Genomic DNA, 19,383 nt, shown 5'->3' on the forward strand with positions numbered 1-19,383 from the left:
CTTTCTTTCTTTCTTTCCCAAAACTCCGGGCTGGAACATGGAACTTAAAGTTCTCTTTTGCCTTGATGGCTTCTCAGAGACATCTTAAAACACCTGATGAGGCGTATGAAGGGAGACTAGAGATTTAGAAAGGACCAAGGTCCTCTGATAATATGAGCCAGCTGTAAATGCCGGTCATTCCCTGTCCACAGGAACAGGTGGTATGATATGAGGGCACCACAGGAGGCCTCTGTGGTACTAGCCCCTATTGGTACATGGATTAAACCACTGGTTGCATGATGGGGAGGGATGGGAGGATTAAGGATGGAGGGACTAAATTCAAGATATTAACAAAGGAGCAAAGAAACAGGGCCTGATGGGAGGCAGAGGATAGAACAGACTGTACAGTGGGAATAAAGATCATACCTATTTACAAGGAAGTAGAAAAGACATGGTAATGGACATCAAATTGAGTGTGAAACCTGGGAAAGGATAGAAAACTCCTCCCTTTTGCCTGACCTCCTTTTTACTCCCCTACCTTGGCCTGTGCTATCCTGAGACACTCCCCAATTGCTCAGTTAATTCTCCAGGAAAGGCAAACCTATACTCAACAGCTAGCTTGGCAAGAATATAGGTTAAGAATTAGAGTTGGAGGAAGCTAACAGTGGAGATAGGACTTGAGTAGCTGCCACTGGTAGTTTTATCTATAACCTCTCCTCAAACCTCGTATTAACCTCAGATTTCATTGAATTAATAAGGTGGGAGGGCAAGTAAATCAATCAAAACTTCCATAAAACAAGTACCCCAACTGAACTACCATCAATTAAAGTGCAAACTGCAGGGGTATACGGTGGCTGGGGCTGAGGCCATCTAAAGGCCAGAGGGGAAAAAATGCATATGTATAAATCAGAGGATGGGTACTAGAAACTGTCCCTCCTCCAATCAGATCACAGCAGAGCCAAAGATGCAGGCAACCAGTGAAGATTCTTTGGAAGACTCTGGGGTCCAATCCCCACGATAGGGGAAACACTACCTAAGAGGCTGCGTGAGGGTAAACTGGGCCTTTGAAGAGTTACAGATGACACTGCACCTCCACCTCCGCCCAGTTGGCTTACAAGGCACCTCCTGCCTGGTGCCTGAGACCTGCCTCCCCATTCTCACCTCTACCTAGGAACACCCTCCACAAGGCCAACTCATGGATACCGCAATGTTTTCAAATATGAGAAACTCCAACCAAATAAAAACAAAAAGGAAATGTTTCCTTACTCCCTCCTGCTCTGAGCTTTATTCTCCCCCAGGGCCCTTAATGTAAATGAACTGGAAACCTCCTTCCTCAGCTCCTGGGTTCACCACTTTCTGCATCCTGGGGAGAGGAGAAAAGAGGCTCAAGAACAGGGATTGACCAAAAGCAGAAGGGGAAGGGACAGGAGTCAGAAGTGTTTTCTGAAAAAATGGGGAGGAACACTAGGGAGGAGGAGAAAAGATAAGTAAGTTGCTGTCTTGTACCTATAATACAAAGTGAAGAAAGTTTGTTTTGGAAGGTAAGTCCTGGGGGGAGTTGACCCCCAAGCCCCAGAGTAGGGGGTAGGAGGCCAGTGGCAACAGCTGCCTGGTGTTGGTTGCTGAAGCGTTAAAAAGTGCCATGACGGAGCTGTCAGGAGGCAGCCCTTGGGAGCCAGGGCTCAGTGTGCTGTTACCATAGGGGTTGTGTGCTGAGGGGTAGGGATGGAGGTTATTTCTTAGCTCTTGTGCTAGCTCCATACTTGTTTGCTGCTAGCCACCCCCTCAGTTGCTACAACACTGGCTCTTGTTTTGCTGGGACTGTTCATGGAGATCCACACCCCGGCTTCGGCCTGCTGCACCACCCAGATTCTGGGGTTCACTCTTTGGCAACTTCTTAGCTAGAGATAAAAAGAGAAGAGAACAAAGTATGGTAGACTTTACTTCCCTGCCCCTCTGCCCCCACCCCCCAAAAACGGCTACTGAGTTGGGGAAAAGGGAGAATTTGAGAGATTAAAAGAATGTTCTGAAGATGGGAGGGTTCACTATTTGCAAACTTTTTTTTTTTTTTTGACATGGAGTCTTGCTCTGTTGCCAGGATGGAGTGCAGTGGCACAATCTCGGCTCACTGCAACCTCCACCTCCTGGGTCCAAGTGATTCTCCTGGCTCAGCCTCCCAAGTAGCTGGGACTACAGGTGTACACCACCATGCCCAGCTAATTTTTGTATTTTTAGTAGAGACGGGGTTTCACCACATTGGCCAGGATGGTCTCGATCTCTTGACCTCGTGATCTGCCCGCCTCAGCCTCCCAAAATGCTGGGATTATAGCCGTTAGCCACCATGCCCAATGCCCAGCCCTGAGCCACCACGCCCAGCCAGCAAACTTACACAATGAAGACAAGGGAGCTGAAGCTGCAGCCAAGGATGGAGGTCACAACAGAGAGTTAAGGTATTTCCATACCTTAAGTTTTTGCAAAAGGAGATACTTGCACCTATCCTTGATTTGGGTTAGCTATAATTTTGCCTATAAATGAAGGAAAAAGGAAGACCTCAGGATGTTCTGACCTTACCTATTGCCAGAAAGAGATCATTCACGTTCATAGCCGTCTTGGCTGAAGTCTCCATGAACAATAAGCTGTTGTCATCTGCATATGCCTGGGCCTCCTGCAAGGAGTGGGGTGTATTAGTGCTCAGAATGTAGGCTGGGAACGAGTATTGCCTTTCCACTCCCATGTGGCACAACAGCTAGGCAAAATCCTAGGTTCCCTCCCCTTAATTAATACCCCTTCGAGCCAGCTAGCCTAGATGCATAATTTAATGACAACTCCCTTGAGATGACCTCATGTCCATTCAGTCCAACACACAAATGTCAGAAAGCTTAATTATAGGGGAGAGGGTAAGTTAGTTGGGGGCTTTTGGGTTCTGACACTTGAATAGTCCCTTACCGCAAATTTAATTGCTCCCTCCTTCCTGTTTTCACACTGGTACCCCCACAGCTGGTACTTCCCTAACCCTCTGCTCTGGAGTTTTCTCCTGACTCCTCTGAAAATCTCCTGGCTGTCATTAGGGTCACAGTGTTGCTGTATTTAACTTGGTGTAGAACTGGGGAATGAGACAATGAATGTCCTTAGTTGACGTTTTCAGAGAGGGCTGGTTTGGAAAAAAAGAGGTCCCAGGAACAGAGGAAGTGTTAGAGAGGAACTCCACGGGCCATCTTACTTCATACTCCACCATACGCTTGTTGGCCAGGTCAGCTTTGTTCCCTGCCAGGGCAATAACGATGCTAGGACTGGCCTGTCGCTGTAGTTCCTTCACCCATGTCTTTGCTCGGGCAAAGGTTTCCTAGGAAAACATGAAGAGAATGAGTAGGCTGGAATGACTGCCAATCCATAACCATCACCTTTTAAAATGAGTCTCAAAATTCGCCTCTTCTAGGTGGTCTTCCCTCAGTGAAACCACAGGTCTCTGATAATTCATTATCTGTCTTCTTAGCACTTGGAAGCATAGTTTGTACTCTTATTTGCTATTTCAAGAACCGTTGTTTTCTGCCCCCCCCACCCCCTGCCCCAGACTAACTCCTCTAAATATAAGCAAGGACAGTCTTTTTGCTCTGTCACCCAGGCTGGAGTGCACTGGCTGGATCTTGGCTCACTGCAACCTCCGCCTCCTGGGTTCAAGCGATTCTCCTGCCTCAGCCTCTGAGTAGCTGGGACTACAGGCGCGCACCACCATGCCCAACTAATTTTTGTAATTTTAGGAGAGACGGGGTTTCACCATGTTGGCCAGGATGGTCTCAATCTCTTGACCTCATGATCCTCCCACCTTGGCCTCCTAAAGTGTTGGGATTACAGGCGTGAGCCACCATGCCCGGCCAACAAGGACAGTCTTCTTAGCTCACTTACCTGATTAGTAATGTCGTAAACCACGATTGCGGCTTGGGCACCCCTGTAGTACATGGGGGCTAAGCTGTGATATCGCTCCTGCCCAGCTGTGTCCCAGATCTCAAACTTGACTGTTGTGTCATCTAGACAAACGGACTGGGTGAGGAAGGCCGCTATGGATGAGAGAATGGAGGGGATGATGCTGTAAGTGGGAGGATGAATGGGAACATCCCACCCCCCTTCAAAATATAACTGCCCTCACACTAAGACCAGTCACCACCCAGGATAGTCAGCTACAGGAAAAGGTTTTGAGTTCTCCTTACATGTAAGTCTTGGAACCAGGATTAAGACTGCCCTTGGCTAAGTCCTTCCAGCCAGAAATGCCACTGGCTAAGGAATGGGGGTATATCATAAACTAAGAGGGACAGAAGAACTGGCACTTATACGAGTCATCCTTCTTCTAACCAAAATAGGTGAATAACAAATGACAGAGAAAATAGCTTCAGATAAAAGTCACATCAAGAATTAATTAGAAGATTGGGCTGGGCACGGAGGCTCATGCATGTAATCCCAGCACTTTGGGAGGCAGGGGCGGAGGTGGGTGGATCACCTGAGGTCAGGAGTTTGAGACCAGTCTGGCCAACATGGCAAAACCCGTCTCTACTAAAAATACAAAAATTAGCCAGGCGTGGTGGTGGGCAGCTGTAATCACAGCTACTCGGGAGGCTGAGGCTGGAGAATCCCTTGAACTTAGGAGGTAGAGGTTGCAGTGAGCCAAGATGGCGCCACTGCACTTCAGCCTGGGCAACAAGAGCGGAACTCTGTCTCAAGAAACAAACAAACAAACAAATGCAAACAAACAAAAGAATTAATTAGAGGATTGGCTGGGCGCAGTGGCTCATGCCTGTAATCCCAGCACTTTGGGAGGCCAAGGCAGGTGGATGGCTTGAGGTCAGGAGTTCGAGACCAGCCTGGCCAACACAGTGAAACCCTGCCTCTACTAAAAACACAAAAGTTAACCAGGCGTGGTGATGGACGCCTGTAATTCCAGTTACTTGGGAGGCTGAGGCAGCAGAATTGCTTGAACTGGGGAAGCGGAAGTTGCAGTGGACAACCACTGCACCACTGCACTCCAGCCTGGGCAACAGGGTGAGACTCAGTATCCAAAAAAAAAAAAAAAAAAAGAACTAATTAGAAGATTTTAAAGCTTGATGGCAAGTCCCATCATTATCAATATTATTTATTATTTGGCTGTTACTTTTTCATATAATCTGCTGCAGGTCCAGGAATACATTTCCAAGATGACTAATAAAAAGGGGAAAGAGGCCAGGTACGGTGGCTCACGCTTGTAATCCCAGCACTTTGGAAGGCTGAGGCGGGTGGATCACTTGAAGTCAGGAGTTTGAGACCAGCCTGGCCAACACGGCAAAACCCTGTCTCTATTAAAAATACAAAAATTAGCCGGGCATGGTGGTGAGTGCCTGTAATCTCCGTTGCTCAGGAGGCTGAGGCACGAGAATCACTTGAACCTGGGAGGCAGAAGTTGCAATGAGCCAAGATTGCACCACTGCACTCCAGTCTGGGTGACAGAGTGAGACTCTGTCTCAAAAACAAACAAATAAATAAATAAATAAAAATAATAAGGGGAAGGAATAATACGGAAGTTCTCACAGAAGATCCTTTATTGAATTAGCACCCTATTTTGGGGTAGTAGTGGGGAAAAGGTAGCAAAGATGAGAAAGACAGACACCCTTTGTATTTTGCATTAGTTCCAGCCTCTATTTAACCAGATTTTTTTTTTTTTTTTGAAATAGTCTCGCTCCTTCGCCTAGGGTAAAATGCACTCGCGTGATTTTGGCTCACTGCAACCTCCGCCTCGTGGGTTCAAGCGAGTCTCCTGCCTCAGCCTCCCAAGTAGCTGGGATTACAGGCGTGTGCCACCATGTCCGGCTAATCTTTGTTGTTGTTGTTTTGTCTTTTTGAGACGGATTTTCACTCTAGTAACCCAGGCTGGAGTGCAATGGCACAATCTTGGCTCAGTGCAACCTCCATCTCCTGGGTTCAAGCAGTTCTCCTACCTCAGCCTCCTGAGTAGCTGGAATTACAGGCATGTGCCACCACGCCCAGCTAATTTTTGTATTTTTAGTAGAGATGGGGGTTTCACCATGTTAGCCAGGCTGGTCTCGAACTCCTGGCCTCAAGTGATCTGCCTGCTTCGGCCTCCCAAATGCTGGGATTACAGGTGTGAGCCACCATGCCCAGCCTATTTTACCAGATTTTGATTTTTTTGTTTGTTTTTTGAGATGGAGATTGCGGTGGCGCAATCTCGGCTCACTACAACCTCCGCCTCCCGGGTTCAAGTGATTCTCCTGCCTTAGCCTCCTGAGTAGCTGGGATTATAGGTGCCTGCCACCACGCCCGGCTAATTTTTTGTATTTTTAGTACAGACAGGATTTCGCCATGTTGGGCAGGCTGGTCTCGAACTCCTGACCTCAGGTGATCCGCCCACTTTGGCCTCCCAAAGTGGTGGGCCACTGGGCCCAGCCTCTGTTTTTATAAAGCATTTCCATTTCTGGGGAAAAGAATGGGACTAAGAGGGCCAGCTCCATAATCAGGTCTTATATCTCTTTTCAAAAGCCTTACCGGCCAGGTACAGTGACTCAGGCCTGTAATCCCAGCACTTTGGGAGGCTGAGGCAGGCAGATCACCTGAGGTCAGGAGTTTGAGACCAACCTGGCCAACATGATGGTGAAACCCCCTCTCCATTAAAAATACAAAAATTAGCCAGGCGCCATGGTGTGCACCTGTAATCCCAGTTACTCGGGAGGCTGAGGCATAAGAATCGCTTGAACCTGGGAGACAGAGGTTGCAGTGAGCCAAGATTGTGCCACTGCACTCCAGCCTGGGTAACAGAGCAAGACTCCATCTAAAAAAAAAAAAAAAAAACCCTTAGCAAACATTCAATCTCCTCTTACCCCAAGGCACTCACCTCCAATGGTGCTTTCCTGGTACTCATGGAACTGCCCTTTGACAAAACGTAATACCAGGCTTGACTTTCCCACTGCAGATTCTCCCAGCAGGACCAATTTGAACTGGCAAATTTTGCTGGCCTGGGGTTGCCCATTGGGCCTAGCTGTGCTTCTGCTAGTCATGGCCAGATTATCAGAGTGGGAAAGGGTGGAGGGAGGGGGATGCTGTAAAGGGGGGAGGGGGAAGGGGAGGGGATTTCCAGGCTTCAACACTCCTGCAAGAAAAAAAAAGTGAATAAAATTAGACATACGTCCATTGAAGCTGCAATCGCTTTTCAGAGAAGGATAGAATCTCATCTCCTTGCTTCTATGAGGACTTAGCTCTTGCAGTCATCTGCTATTGACAGGTTATACCTCTGAGAAGGTCCCAGGCAGCTGATCCTCAGTGGTAAGAGTTGGGAAGAGCAAAATAAGAACTGCTTCTGGAGTCTGCCCTACCACATAATCTCTAACTGCCAAGGGAGCTGAAATAGAGAGACTGAAAACTGAGACTTTTTAATTCCCCACCAGGTCTTCAAGGTTTTTTGTTTGAGTCACACAAAGTGATCAACCTTTAGTTGGCCTGAAGAATATCCAGATCCACCCACAGGTACCCTAGATCCCTAGTATCTCTGTGGCATCCTGGTGCTGTGCTCTTCTTTTCCTTTTCCTTTTTTTTTTTTTGAGACGTCACTCTTGTTGCCCAGGCTGGAGTGCAATGGCACGATCTTGGCTCACCACAACCTCTGCCTCCTGGGTTCAAGCAATTCTCCCACCTCAGTCTCCTGACTAGCTGGGATTACAGGCATGCGCCACCACGCCTGGCTAATTTTGTATTTTTAGTAGAGACTGGATTTCTCCATGTTGGTCAGGTTAGTCTAAGAAGTCCTGACCTCAGGTGATCTGCCCGCCTTGGCCTCCCAAAGTGCTGATATTACAGGCGTGAGCCACCGTGCCTGGCCTTTTCATTTTTCCTTAGCTCTTTGTCAAAATGAGAGATTCACTCTAGGGGTGTGGGATAAGAGTCACCCCTCCTAAGGGCAGAAGGGTAGCTGCTGCTCTATCCTTTATATATGAATGGTCTCCCTGATAAGACATTTCTAAAGATCTAACCAGGGTCCCATTGCCAGAAAATCTATCCTTTCTCATTTTTGGTTGAAGGTAAAGAGAGAAATACAACCAACAGATCACATTCATTATCAACTCTGTTTCATTAACAACTTTTTTCACTTTATTTCTGCCATCTTTCCAAATCTGAAAGCCTATCAAGAATCAGTAAGCTTGGGCCGGGCGCGGTGGCTCACGCCTGTAATCCCAGCACTTTGGGAGGCCGAGGCGGGCGGATCACGAGGTCAGGAGATCGAGACCATCCTGGCTAACACGGTGAAACCCCGTCTTTACTAAAAATACAAAAAATTAGCCGGGCGAGGTGGCAGGCGCCTGTAGTCCCAGCTACGCGGGAGGCTGAGGCAGGAGAATGGCGTGAACCCTGGGGGGCGGAGCCTGCAGTGAGCCGAGATCACGCCACTGCACTCCAGCCTGGGTGAAAGAGCGAGACTCCGTCTCAAAAAAAAAAAAAAAAAAAAAAGAATCAGTAAGCTTGACCTACTCTCAACTTGCAGCTGTCTTGCTGGTGCCTAGGGATTAGCTTACCTTCCACACCAAAGGGGCCTAACAGCTGTAGCCCTCCACATTAGAGGCAGAGAAAGGTATACCTTCTAAAGACATGCAGGAGTCTCCAGAGGATGGTATAGGGGATAAGTCTGCAAGCGATCAATATTTGATGAAAGAATACACTGAATCAACTCCTCTATCTTCTAAGAGGGCTAAGAAAGCTGCTGGTGGGGCAGGGAACAGAGAGGAGTTGGGACTTTGAGATTCTAATCGTCTAAATCTAAATACATTTCATCATCCTGACTCTGAGCGGAAAGGAGCTATGAAATTCAAAGGGAAGTTAGCATGGGCAGAGCATGCAAAAACCTCTCTCCCAAACCTAAGCATTGCTTGATAGTTGTACTTCGCTTGTTCAAATTAATCTTTCGCTTTTCCAAAGCAGATCCTAGTGACTTCACAGACATCATACTCTATAGCATATGTGGGGAAACATCATTATTTTGTCACCACAATTAGTGGGTCTGGAGTTAAAGTGGGGTTAAAAAATTTCAGTAATCCCACTTACTAGATCGTAAAGACAGAAAATCATACAGGAGGCAATGCAGAGGAATAAAGGCTCTGGAGTCCAATTCTCCTTACTAGCTATGAACTTGGGCAAGTCACTAAATATATGTGTGCATTCATTTCCTCATCTGTAAAATGAGATAATAGCCTTTTTTTTTTTTTTTTTTTTTTTTTTTTTTGAGACAGAGTCTCGCTCTGTCCCCCAGGCTGGAGTGCAGTGGCGAGATCTCAGCTCACTGCAAGCTCCGCCTCCCGGGTTCACACCATTCTCCTGCCTCAGCCTCTCGGAGTAGCTGGGACTACAGGCGCCCGCCACCACGCCCAGCTAATTTTTTGTATTTTTAGTAGAGATGGGGTTTCACCGTGGTCTCAATCTCCTGACCTTGTGATCCGCCCGCCTCAGCCTCCCAAAGTGCTGGGATTACAAGCGTGAGCCACCGCGCCCGGCCTGATAATAGCCTTATAAGCACCTACTTCATAAGGGTGTTTTAAGGATTAAGTGAGATAATGCATATAAATAACTTAAGTATTTTAAGTATTTGATATATACTAAGTGCTAAACAAATATTAAGCTACTAATCATTACTAATATAAAGAGAATTTCTCTACCTCTCTAAGCCTTACCTTCTACCTTTGTAAATTGGAAAAAATACCATCCTCGTAGCTACAAATAATAAGTGAAAGATGTGTTTAGCATAGTGCTAATAGCTATTAAAATATATCTCAATATTAGTTGTTATCAATATATTCCTAAAAAGCACCACAGGCTGGGTGCAGTGGCTCATACCTATAACCCCAGCACTTTGGGAGGCTGAGGTGGATCACCTGAGGTCAAAAGTTCGAGACCTGTCTGGCCAACATGGTGAAACTCCGTCTCCACTAAAAATACAAAAAAAATTAGCTGGGTATGGTGGTGCATACCTGTAATCCCAGCTACTCCAGAGACTGAGGCAGGAGAATCGCTTAAACTCAGAAGGTAGAGGGTGCACTGAGCTGATGCACCACTGTGCTCCAGCCTGGGTGACAGAGCGAGACTCCGTCTCAAAAAAAAAAAGGCGAGCACAGTGGCTCACGCCTGTAATCCCAGCACTTTGGGAGGCCAAGGTGGGCGGATCAGGAGGTCAGGAGTTTGAGACCAGCCTGGCAAACATGGTGAAACCCCGTCTCTACTAAAAATACAAAAATTAGCTCGGTGTGGTGGTGCGTGCCTGTAGTCCCAGCTACTTGGGAGGCTGAGGCAGGTGAATTGCTTGAACCTGTGAGGCGGAGGTTGCAGTGAGCTGAGATTGCACCACTGTACTCCAGCCTGGCAACAGAGCAACAGCGAGACTCAGTGTAAAAAAAAAAAAAAAAAAAAATTAGCCGGGTGTGGTTGGTGCCCGGCGTTTGTAATCCTACTCGGGAGGCTGAGGCAAGAGAACTGCTTAAACCCGGGAGGCGGAGGTTGCAGTGAGCCGAGAGCGTGCCACCCCATTCCAGCCTGGGCAACAGAAAAAGACACTATCTCTAAAAAAAAAAAAAAAAAAAAGAGAGCAACAGAACTAAAGGGAAAGAGGAAGTTAGCAAAAGAATGAGAGGTGAGAACTCAAGGTCCCAAAGTAGCCTAGATTAATACAGAGGAACATGACAATTACTTTGATTCTATTGGGTATTCTGTAGTCCCCTTGGTCAGTCAGTCTTAAAAATTCAGATATACATGTACTATTTTAAGTTTTCAATGGTCTATGACGAAAGGATCAAAATAAAGATGATACAGCAAATTTTTCATAAAGCTAAATTTATTCAACTTAAATGAGTATCTTTAATCATAACATTTTAAAATTTATTTTCCATTTTTAGAGATAGTCTCACTCTGGTGCCCAGGCTGCAGTGCAGTGGAGTGATCATAGCTCATTGTAGGCTCCAACTCCTAGGCCCCAGTGATCCTCCACCACACCTGGCTAATTTTTTCTATTTTGTGTAGCGATGGGGTCTCCCTATGTAATCGGTTTAAGTATTTATTCATTTTTTAAAACTATGAGTTATCATTAAAAAAAAAAGTTTTATAAACACTGCTTTGGAGAGGCCTGACACTGAAAGATAGGTTAGTAGGGATGGAAATAAGTTTAGTTTCTGGACAGTCTATACTTACAGTTACTACTCAAGCACTTCCGGATGAAATTCAGATGAGGACCGAATGACGGGCTTTCCAGGGATCAGAGATTTCTCCAACCCTGCCACTAAAGTTATAGAGCTATCATAAAAGTGAGGAGAGCCAACCTAGACAGAGGCAGTCCTGCAGAGTTGGTAAAGTTTTTGGAATCAGGCAAGTCCGAGTTCTGTTCTCTGCTTTGCCACAACCCACTGTGATCTTAGGCTACTCACTCCTTTTGTTTTTCTGATCCTCAGCTTCCCCCTTTTTTTTTGGAGACGGAGTTTTGCTCTTGTTGCCCAGGCTGGAGTGCAATGGCACGCTCTCGGCTCATCGCAACCTCTGCTTCCTGGGTTCAAGTGATTCTCCTGCCTCAGCCTCCCGAGTAGCTGGGATTACAAGCATGTACCACTACGCCTGGCTAATTTTGTATTTTTAGTAGAGACGGGGTTTCTCCATGTTGGTCAGGCTGATCTCAAACTCCTGACCTCAGGTGATCCATTAGCCTCGGCCTCCCAAAGTGCTGGGATCTTCCCCATTTATAAGGATCTATGTGGGAGAATGGAATTGGTGAAAGTGGCAAAGAGCAGAATTTGAATTCACTTCCAAAGTTCTGTGTACATTTAAGAAACTTGCTGCTTAAGGCATCTGTGAGGATGAATTACTTCTAAAGCATGTATTTACGTGGTATTCATACACACCATGTCATAGGAAAAAAGGACAGACCAGCAGAATGGTAAACTTTATTTATTTATTTATTTTGAGACAGAGTCTGGCTCTGTCGCCCAGGCTAGAAGTGCAGTGGCGCGATCTCGGCTCACTGCAAGCTCCGCCTCCTGGGTTCATGCCATTCTCCTGTCTCAGCCTCCTGAGTAGCTGGGACTACAGGAGCCCACCACCATGCACGGCTAATTTTTTTCTATTTTTTAGTAGAGATGGGGCTTCACTGCGTTAGCCAGGATAGTCTCGATCTCCTGACCTCGTGATCCGCCCACCTCAGCGTCCCAAAGTGCTGGGATTACAGGCGTGAGCCACTGTGCCCGGCCAGAATGGTAAACTTTAAAAGAGTAAACACAGCCAGGCTTGGTGGCTCACACCTGTCATACCAGCACTTTGGAGGGCTGAGGTGGGAGGACTGCTTGAGGCCAGGAGTTCAATACAAGTGTGGGCAACATAGTGAAACCTTATCTCTACAAAAATTAAAAAAAAAAAAAAAATTAGCCAGGCATGGTGGTGCATGCCTGTCATCCTGGCTACTCAGGAGGCTGAGGTGGGAGGATCACCTGAGCCCAGGAGGTTGAGGCTGCAGTAAGCTGTGATTATGCCACTGCATTCCAACATGGGCCACAAAGTAAGACCTTGTCTCAAAAAATAAATAAATAAATAGGCCGGGCGCAGTGGCTCACGCCTGTAATCCCAGCACTTTGGGAGGCCAAGACGGGAGGATCATCTGAGGTCACGAGTTTGAGACCAGCCTGGCCAACATATAGTGAAACCCCGTCTCTACTAAGAAATACAAAAATTAGCTGGGCATGGCGGCACACGCCTGTAGTCCCAGTTACTTGGGAAGCTGAGGCAGGAGAATCGCTTGAACCCAGAAGGCGGAGGTTGCAGTGAGCTGAGATTACGCCACTGTACTCCAGCCTGGGCAACAGAGCAAGACTCCGTCTCTCAAAATAAATAAATAAATAAAAGAGAAGACAGGTGACACCATAATAAAAAAAAAAGGACAGATGATAAGCTGATCAAGTTTCCTTCAGGTGATGTATATGTGCTATACTCTCAAGAAACAATAGAAAAAGTTACTGGTTTTTTCAACTTACTCCCTCACATTTTTATGTATTTCAAAGCATGTGATCCAAGGGGTAGAATATTAAGCCTCAATGTTACTACTCTACAATATAGGAAAATGTGGGAGTTAGAATGGACTGAATTCTCATGGCTAAACATATCACTTGAGCTCTGGGGGAGTGTAAAGACAGGAAACAGTTGCAGACACGCTTGAGTTGCAAAGTCTCTGTCACTAACTCTCAGAGATGGGAAGTCAAGCCAGAGCCCAGATGTGGTCAGCAAGCTTTCTTGCTACTAAGCAACCTTGGATTCTCAGAGATCAGTAACTACTGACTTAGAAAAGATTATCTCGTACCCTAATATGTAGCCTTAAGAGTATGTTCTGGCTGGACATGGTGGTTCACGCCTGTAATCCCAGCATTTTGGAAGGCCAAGGTGGGAGGATCACTTAAGCCCAGGAGTTTGAGACCAGTCTGGGCAACATAACGAGATCCCACCTCTGAAAAAGAAAGAATATGGCCTGCCTTCTTCCTCGTTCACATCAATTGTTGAGCCACCTCTAAGCTTTGATCTTTAATCTCATCATGTTTATAAGGGTATCATTTAAAAAATATAATAGCTAGACTCTCAAAAGATCTGTGGTACAGAAATGAAGTCATATATAACAGATTCAATTGATTTATTTCCTATTCTGATTTTTTCCCACAAAAATACTAATTTTTTTTTTTTTTTGGTAAATCAGTCAAGTGGTATGATGATTATTACCTTTGAACCTGAGGCAAAAAAAAGGGAGATGGGGCAGGTTTTTCTTCCTTTCACCCTTTTTAGCTCAGAAGAGATAAGATTTAACTTCTCTTAGAATTGCAGCTCTGCTGGGCACAGAGACTCATGCCTGAAATCCCAGCACTTTGGGAGGCTGAGGTGGGCGGATCACCTGAGGTCAGGAGTTCAACATCAGTCTGGCCAACATGGTGAAACCCCGTCTCTATTAAAAACACAAAAATTAGCCGGGTGTGGTGGCTGACGCCTGTAATCCCAGCTACTTGGGAGGCTGAAGCAGGAGAATTGCTTGAACTTGGGAGGCGGAGGCTGCAGTGGGTGGAGACTTCACCACTGCACTCCAGCCTGGGCGACAGAGCAAGACTCCATAAAAAAGAAAAAAGAAGTGCAGCTCCACAAGAATGACTTACAAAATGACCCATTAACTAGGGAGGATTGAGGCCTGACCATGGGTTAGCCCACTAGGTGCAGGAGATGGGGATGGAGGATGTTTTTTAATGTGGGCAGCTCTCCCAAGCAGTGCAGCAAAGTAGGCATAACAGTAAAAGTGTCTTCGCAGTCACAGCTAGAGTAAGACTCCATTCCTCAAGCTCCCTTCCACTTGTTAGCTTTGAGTCCCTAAACCAAATACATATGAAGCCTCTAGAAGTCTATCACCTATCAACAGAGACAGAGTTCTCAGTATATATAGCCCCTGGAGTCCAACCCAGTACCAGTTGTCAGCCTTAAGGTCAGTCAGGGCCGGGCGCGGTGGCTCACGCTTGTAATCCCTGCACTTTGGGAAGCCGAGGCGGGCGGATCACGAGGTCAGGAGATCGAGACCATGGTGAAACCCCATCTCTACTAAAAATACAAAAAAAAATTAGCCGGGCGTGGTGGCGGGCGCCTGTAGTCCCAGCTACTCGGAGAGGCTGAGGCAGGAGAATGGTGTGAACCCGGGAGGCGGAGCTTGCAGTGAGCCGAGATTGCGCCACTGCACTCCAGCCTGGGCGACAGAGCGAGACTCTGTCTCAAAAAAAAAAAAAAAAGGTCAGTCAGGCAGATCAGAGTCAGTCTAGAGGTCATTTAGTCCAATCTCTATATTTTATAGGTGAGGAAACTGAGACACATAAAATTAGTCAATTTGGGCTAGGCATGGTGGCTTACGCCTGTAATCCTAGCACTTTGGGAGGGCAAGGCGGGCGGATCATCTGAGGTCAGGAGCTCGAGACCAGCCTGGCCAATGTGGTGAAAACCTGTCTCTACTAAAAATACAAAAATTAGCTGGGTGTGGTGGTGCATGCCTGTAATCTCAGCTACTCAGGAGGCTGAGGCACGAGAATTGCTTGAACCTGGGAGGCAGAGGTAGCAGTGAGCCGAGATCACACGACTGCACTCCAGCCTGGACAACAGAGCGAGATTCCGTCTCAAAAATAAATAAATAAAAAATAAAATAAAATTAGTCAACTTGTCAAGTGTTACCATACAGCCAACTGCTAAGTAGTAAATGTAGGACTCCTAGTCAGGTACTCCTGCCTCTTTTATACTGCTATACTTCTTAAAGAAGCAGGAAATGCTGAACTCTAAAGAGAACACCAGGACAGGATCAAGAGCTTAGACTGGATAGAGTTCCTGCCTCTATTCAGTTTAGGTAAGTACTTGCTTTGGGACTAAAAACAAATTAAGAAGACCCAGGCCTTCCCTGGCAACTGGAATGCAGTCCCATATCCTTCTGACAGAAGAGTTAATTCATCACTACTCTTTTCTAGAAGGTCTTTGACCAACCCCTACCAGGACAGTTGAAATAGAAGCAATTCAATGGGAGGCAACAGGAAAACAAGTGGTAACTTTTGCAGAATTTGGTGGGCCCTGCGATTAATGTGAGAGGTTTACTAAGTAGGGAAGACAGAGCAGAAACCAGTAAATACCTTCATATCCCTCTCCAACTTTGTTTAAACCCAAGTCACCAAAATCTTGAAATGAGAGTTCTACCACTTGGCTCAGCTCTTCATTTTGTTGATCCAGTGTTACCCAATGAGTCACTGGATTAAATGAGATTCCTTCCACATCCCGCACCCTTTCCCTTATATTTCTCCAAGAGGCAAAAAGCATACTTACCTCTTATCAGCATGGTAGTACAAACTCCCTATTATTGACCTAGGTAAGATTGGAATGCCCATCCCTACTTGCCTGCCTAGCAAAATTCTATATATCTCATAAGACCAAGCTCAAATGTTACTTCAGTAAAATTACATAATCACCCTCTCCCCCACAGAATTAATCATTCTCTAGAGGCCTGTAGGGTCCCACAGTATTAAGACTGTATTTCTGGCCAGGCGTGGTGGTGCACACCTGTAATCCCAGCACTTTGAGAGGCCAAGGGAGATGGATCACTGGAGGTCAGGAGTTCGAGACCAGCCTGGCCAATATGGTGAAACCCCATCTCTACTAAAAATACAAAAATTAGCTGGGCATGTTGGCACAGGCTTGTAATCCCAGTTACCCAGGAGGCTGAGACATGAGAATTGCTTGAGCCCAGGAGGTGGAGGTTGCAGTGAGCACAGATTGCGCCACTGCACTCCAGCCTGGGCAATAAAGCAAGAATCCGTCTCAAAAAAAACCAAAAAAACAGTATTTCTATAATAGTATGTATCACATTATCACAGTATATAAATTGTGTCTGTCTGCTCTGCTAAACTATGAACTTCTTTAAAAGTGGGAGTTTCTTTATGTTATCTTAAAATCTTCAGAGCACAGCATGCTGCCTGATCCCTAGGAGGTGCTCATTAAATGCTCCCTAAATTAAGGCTAAGTAATTCTACTTCTCTCCCCCAATCAACTCCTCCCTTTCTGTAAATCTGGACAGATCTTACTCAATTCCATTTGGATTTTTTTTTTTTTCCTGAGACGGAGTCTCGCTCTGTTGCCCAGGCTGGAGTGCAGTGGCACGATCTCGGCTCACTGCAAGCTCTGCCTCCCAGGTTCATGCCATTCTCCTGCTTCAGCTTCCCGAGAAGCTGGGACTACAGGCGCCCACCACCACACCTAGCTAATTTTTTGTATTTTGTTTAGTAGAGACAGGGTTTCACCGTGTTAGCCAGGATGGTCTCAATCTCCTGACCTCATGATCCACCCGCCTCAGCCTCCCAAAGTGCTGGGATTACAGGCATAAGCCACCGCACACGGCCCCATTTGGGAATGTTTTTAATAGGCCTCAGATAATCAATTCTCTCCCTGGTCCCTCTGTGATCTCCTTTGGATGGAGGGCCCCCTTGAGATCTTGCCCACAAGGTACTATTGCAACTCTCATGGGCTAACTGCTTTTCCTGTCACCCGTTACTATGCCTCAGATGGCCTAATCACACCCAATATGTGGCCCTCCCACCCAAACGCTGAGGCAACTGTAGCTAAAAACAAAGTTCACTGAATTTAAAGTTGATGTTGAATGGTCAAAAGCTTTGGGCCACTATCTTTTAATTCCTGACTTGAGAAACACAAGTTTTAAAAAAAGAGCCATACCACCACAGAACCAGGAGACACTCTGAAAAGGTACCCACTGTCCCTGAACAGAAGCTACAACCTTGCCCAGAAATGTACACACACTTTGTTCACCTGGGTAGCTCCTTATTCAGTTCAGTTACTGTTGAGTCAATGACTAAATCTTTCCCAAAACACTTGTGGGAAGTGGGAGTGTAACATGTAGGGTTTTATGGTATCCTTCCTCCAAGAGGGCTGCTGCATTTCCTTATTATAAGTTCATTGTCTCACACTTTGGTTACTTTCCAATCTGAAATGCTTTAGGATTAGGCAGCAAACTATATGCTTGCTTCTTCTACCCTATGCCTCCTTCTCAGAAGTAAAATTCATACTAATAAGCAATATTTGCTCCCAGGTAAAGTAAGAGTTAGGAGATATGAGGTATGTTATGCAGTAGGGATTGTCCAGGAAAAAAATTTAAAAAGATATGAGGTATGACTTGAAGGGCAATGGGAAAGCTCTCTTCTCCAAATATATTTTTGCAACTCCAGATCTATGTATGAAATTCCTTATTGATAATTCTACTCCTAAACTCTCTCTTAAGATGCAAAAAACTGTTGGAAAAATTAGATAGGATTAAAACACACACACACACACACACACACACACACACACACACACACGGCCAGGCGCGGTGGCTCACTCCTGTAGTCCCAGGGCTTTGGGAGGCTGAGGCGTGTGGATCACCTGAGGTCAGGAGTTCAAGTCCAGACTGGCCAACATGGTCAAATCCCGTCTCTACTAATAATACAAAAATTAGCTGGTCGTGGTGGTGCATGCCTGTAATCCCAGCTACTCTGGAGGCTGAGGCAGGAGAATCGTGTCAACCTAGGAGGCAGACATTGTAGTGAGCCGAGATCATGCCATTGCACTCCAGCCTGGGCAACAAGAGTGAAACTCCGTCTAAAAACACACACACATACCTCTACACAACTGTCTCTAGGACTGGCTTGCAGGTGAGAAAAGTTCCTTGGGGGAAACAACCGAGGTTTCCAATGGGTGCTATACAAAGGCTGGGTACAACAGAGGGCTTTTAAAGCTAGTAAGGACAAATTCACTTAATAAGGTGGTAGTATGAAATGTCCCAGCTGTACTCTGACTCTGAGATTTAGAGGAAAACCGATTTCAAATCCAGATAAGCTTGGAGCTTCTCAGATCCCTACAGAAAGACACACACTGTACTCCATCCTGAGCGACAGAGCAAGACCCTGTCTCTAAAAATAGAAGAAAAGAAAGACAAATACAGGGGCCTCTTAGGAGAACCATCATCATCATGGATAAGAAAGGAATAATCAAGTAATGTGAACATGCAGAGACCATGAACATCCAGAGACCATGAATTTGAGATAAGGGTCTGAAATTCCTTTCTTTAGCAGAGATGCCAACAATTATCCCAAACAAAATGATCCTTTCTCCCCATAAAGTTTTGTTCCATCGCTTTGGGCATTTCCTAGGACACCCAGCACACAACTTGGGGTGTGTGTGTGTGTGTGTGTGTGTGTGTGTGTGTGTACTCAAGGTGAGTAACACACAGTACAGCCCTCTGCTTGTCGGACTTGGTAGAAGACAAAACGAACTGTGAAAGGAACACAATAAATAACAGAGTATCATCCCAGAAGGGAAAACTGTAGAAAGAGTAAGACTAGAGTTTGATGAGAACACGAAAACAGAATTGCTTTTGTGACACATCCCCCAAAGCAAGATTAGTCTGATTTGCTGTCTCTGATCCTTGACCTTCCTAAATGAAATATGAGTAAGGTATGTGTGGGAGGATTTATACTTCTTAAACTGCTGTACAGCTTCCATATTTTAAAATATGTACATATTAACTTTTGTAATTAAGAAATGTAGTGATGGCCGGGTGTGGTGGCTCACGCCTGTAATCCCAGCACTTTGGGAGGCCGAGGTGGGCGGATCATGAGGTCAAGAGATTGAGACCATCCTGGCCAACATGGTAAAACCCTGTCTCTACTAAAAATACAAAAATTAGCTGGGCGTGGTGGCGCACGCCTGTAGTCCCACCTACTTGGGAGGCTGAGGCAGGAGAATCTCTTGAACCTGGGAGGTGGAGGTTGCAGTGAGACTCCGTCTCAAAAAAAAAAAAAAAAAAAAAAAAAA

At 46.0% G+C, this 19,383-nt stretch overlaps 2 protein-coding genes across 3 annotated transcripts in view; both read right to left on the bottom strand.

Moving 5' to 3' along the window:
- RAB5B (RAB5B, member RAS oncogene family) lies at positions 1–7,013 on the bottom strand. Of its 2 annotated transcripts, XM_058427064.1 has the most exons (6): positions 6,851–7,013; positions 3,883–4,034; positions 3,200–3,322; positions 2,551–2,644; positions 1,743–1,880; positions 1–1,342 (listed from the first exon to the last, which is right to left on the bottom strand). In XM_058427064.1, the coding sequence occupies exons 1-5, from the start codon at positions 7,011–7,013 to the stop codon at positions 1,765–1,767; spliced, it is 648 nt and encodes a 215-aa protein (XP_058283047.1). In that variant the 3' UTR covers positions 1–1,342; positions 1,743–1,764. The 2 variants fall into 2 exon arrangements, with proteins under 2 accessions (XP_058283047.1, XP_032029324.2); XM_032173433.3 differs by lacking the exon at positions 1–1,342 and having other exon boundaries at positions 1,735–1,880.
- Positions 6,971–19,383, bottom strand: part of CDK2 (cyclin dependent kinase 2) — a 21,300-nt gene continuing 8,887 nt past the window's right edge. Inside the window, exon 7 of the mRNA XM_058427063.1 lies at positions 6,971–7,105. Within this exon, the coding sequence (XP_058283046.1) occupies positions 7,097–7,105 (9 nt within the window). The 3' untranslated portion in view covers positions 6,971–7,096. The remainder of the gene's footprint in view (positions 7,106–19,383) is intronic.

This window comes from Hylobates moloch, unplaced genomic scaffold (assembly GCF_009828535.3).
Source record: "Hylobates moloch isolate HMO894 unplaced genomic scaffold, HMol_V3 SCAFFOLD_13, whole genome shotgun sequence".
In the NCBI taxonomy this organism is placed as follows: Eukaryota; Metazoa; Chordata; class Mammalia; order Primates; family Hylobatidae; genus Hylobates; species Hylobates moloch.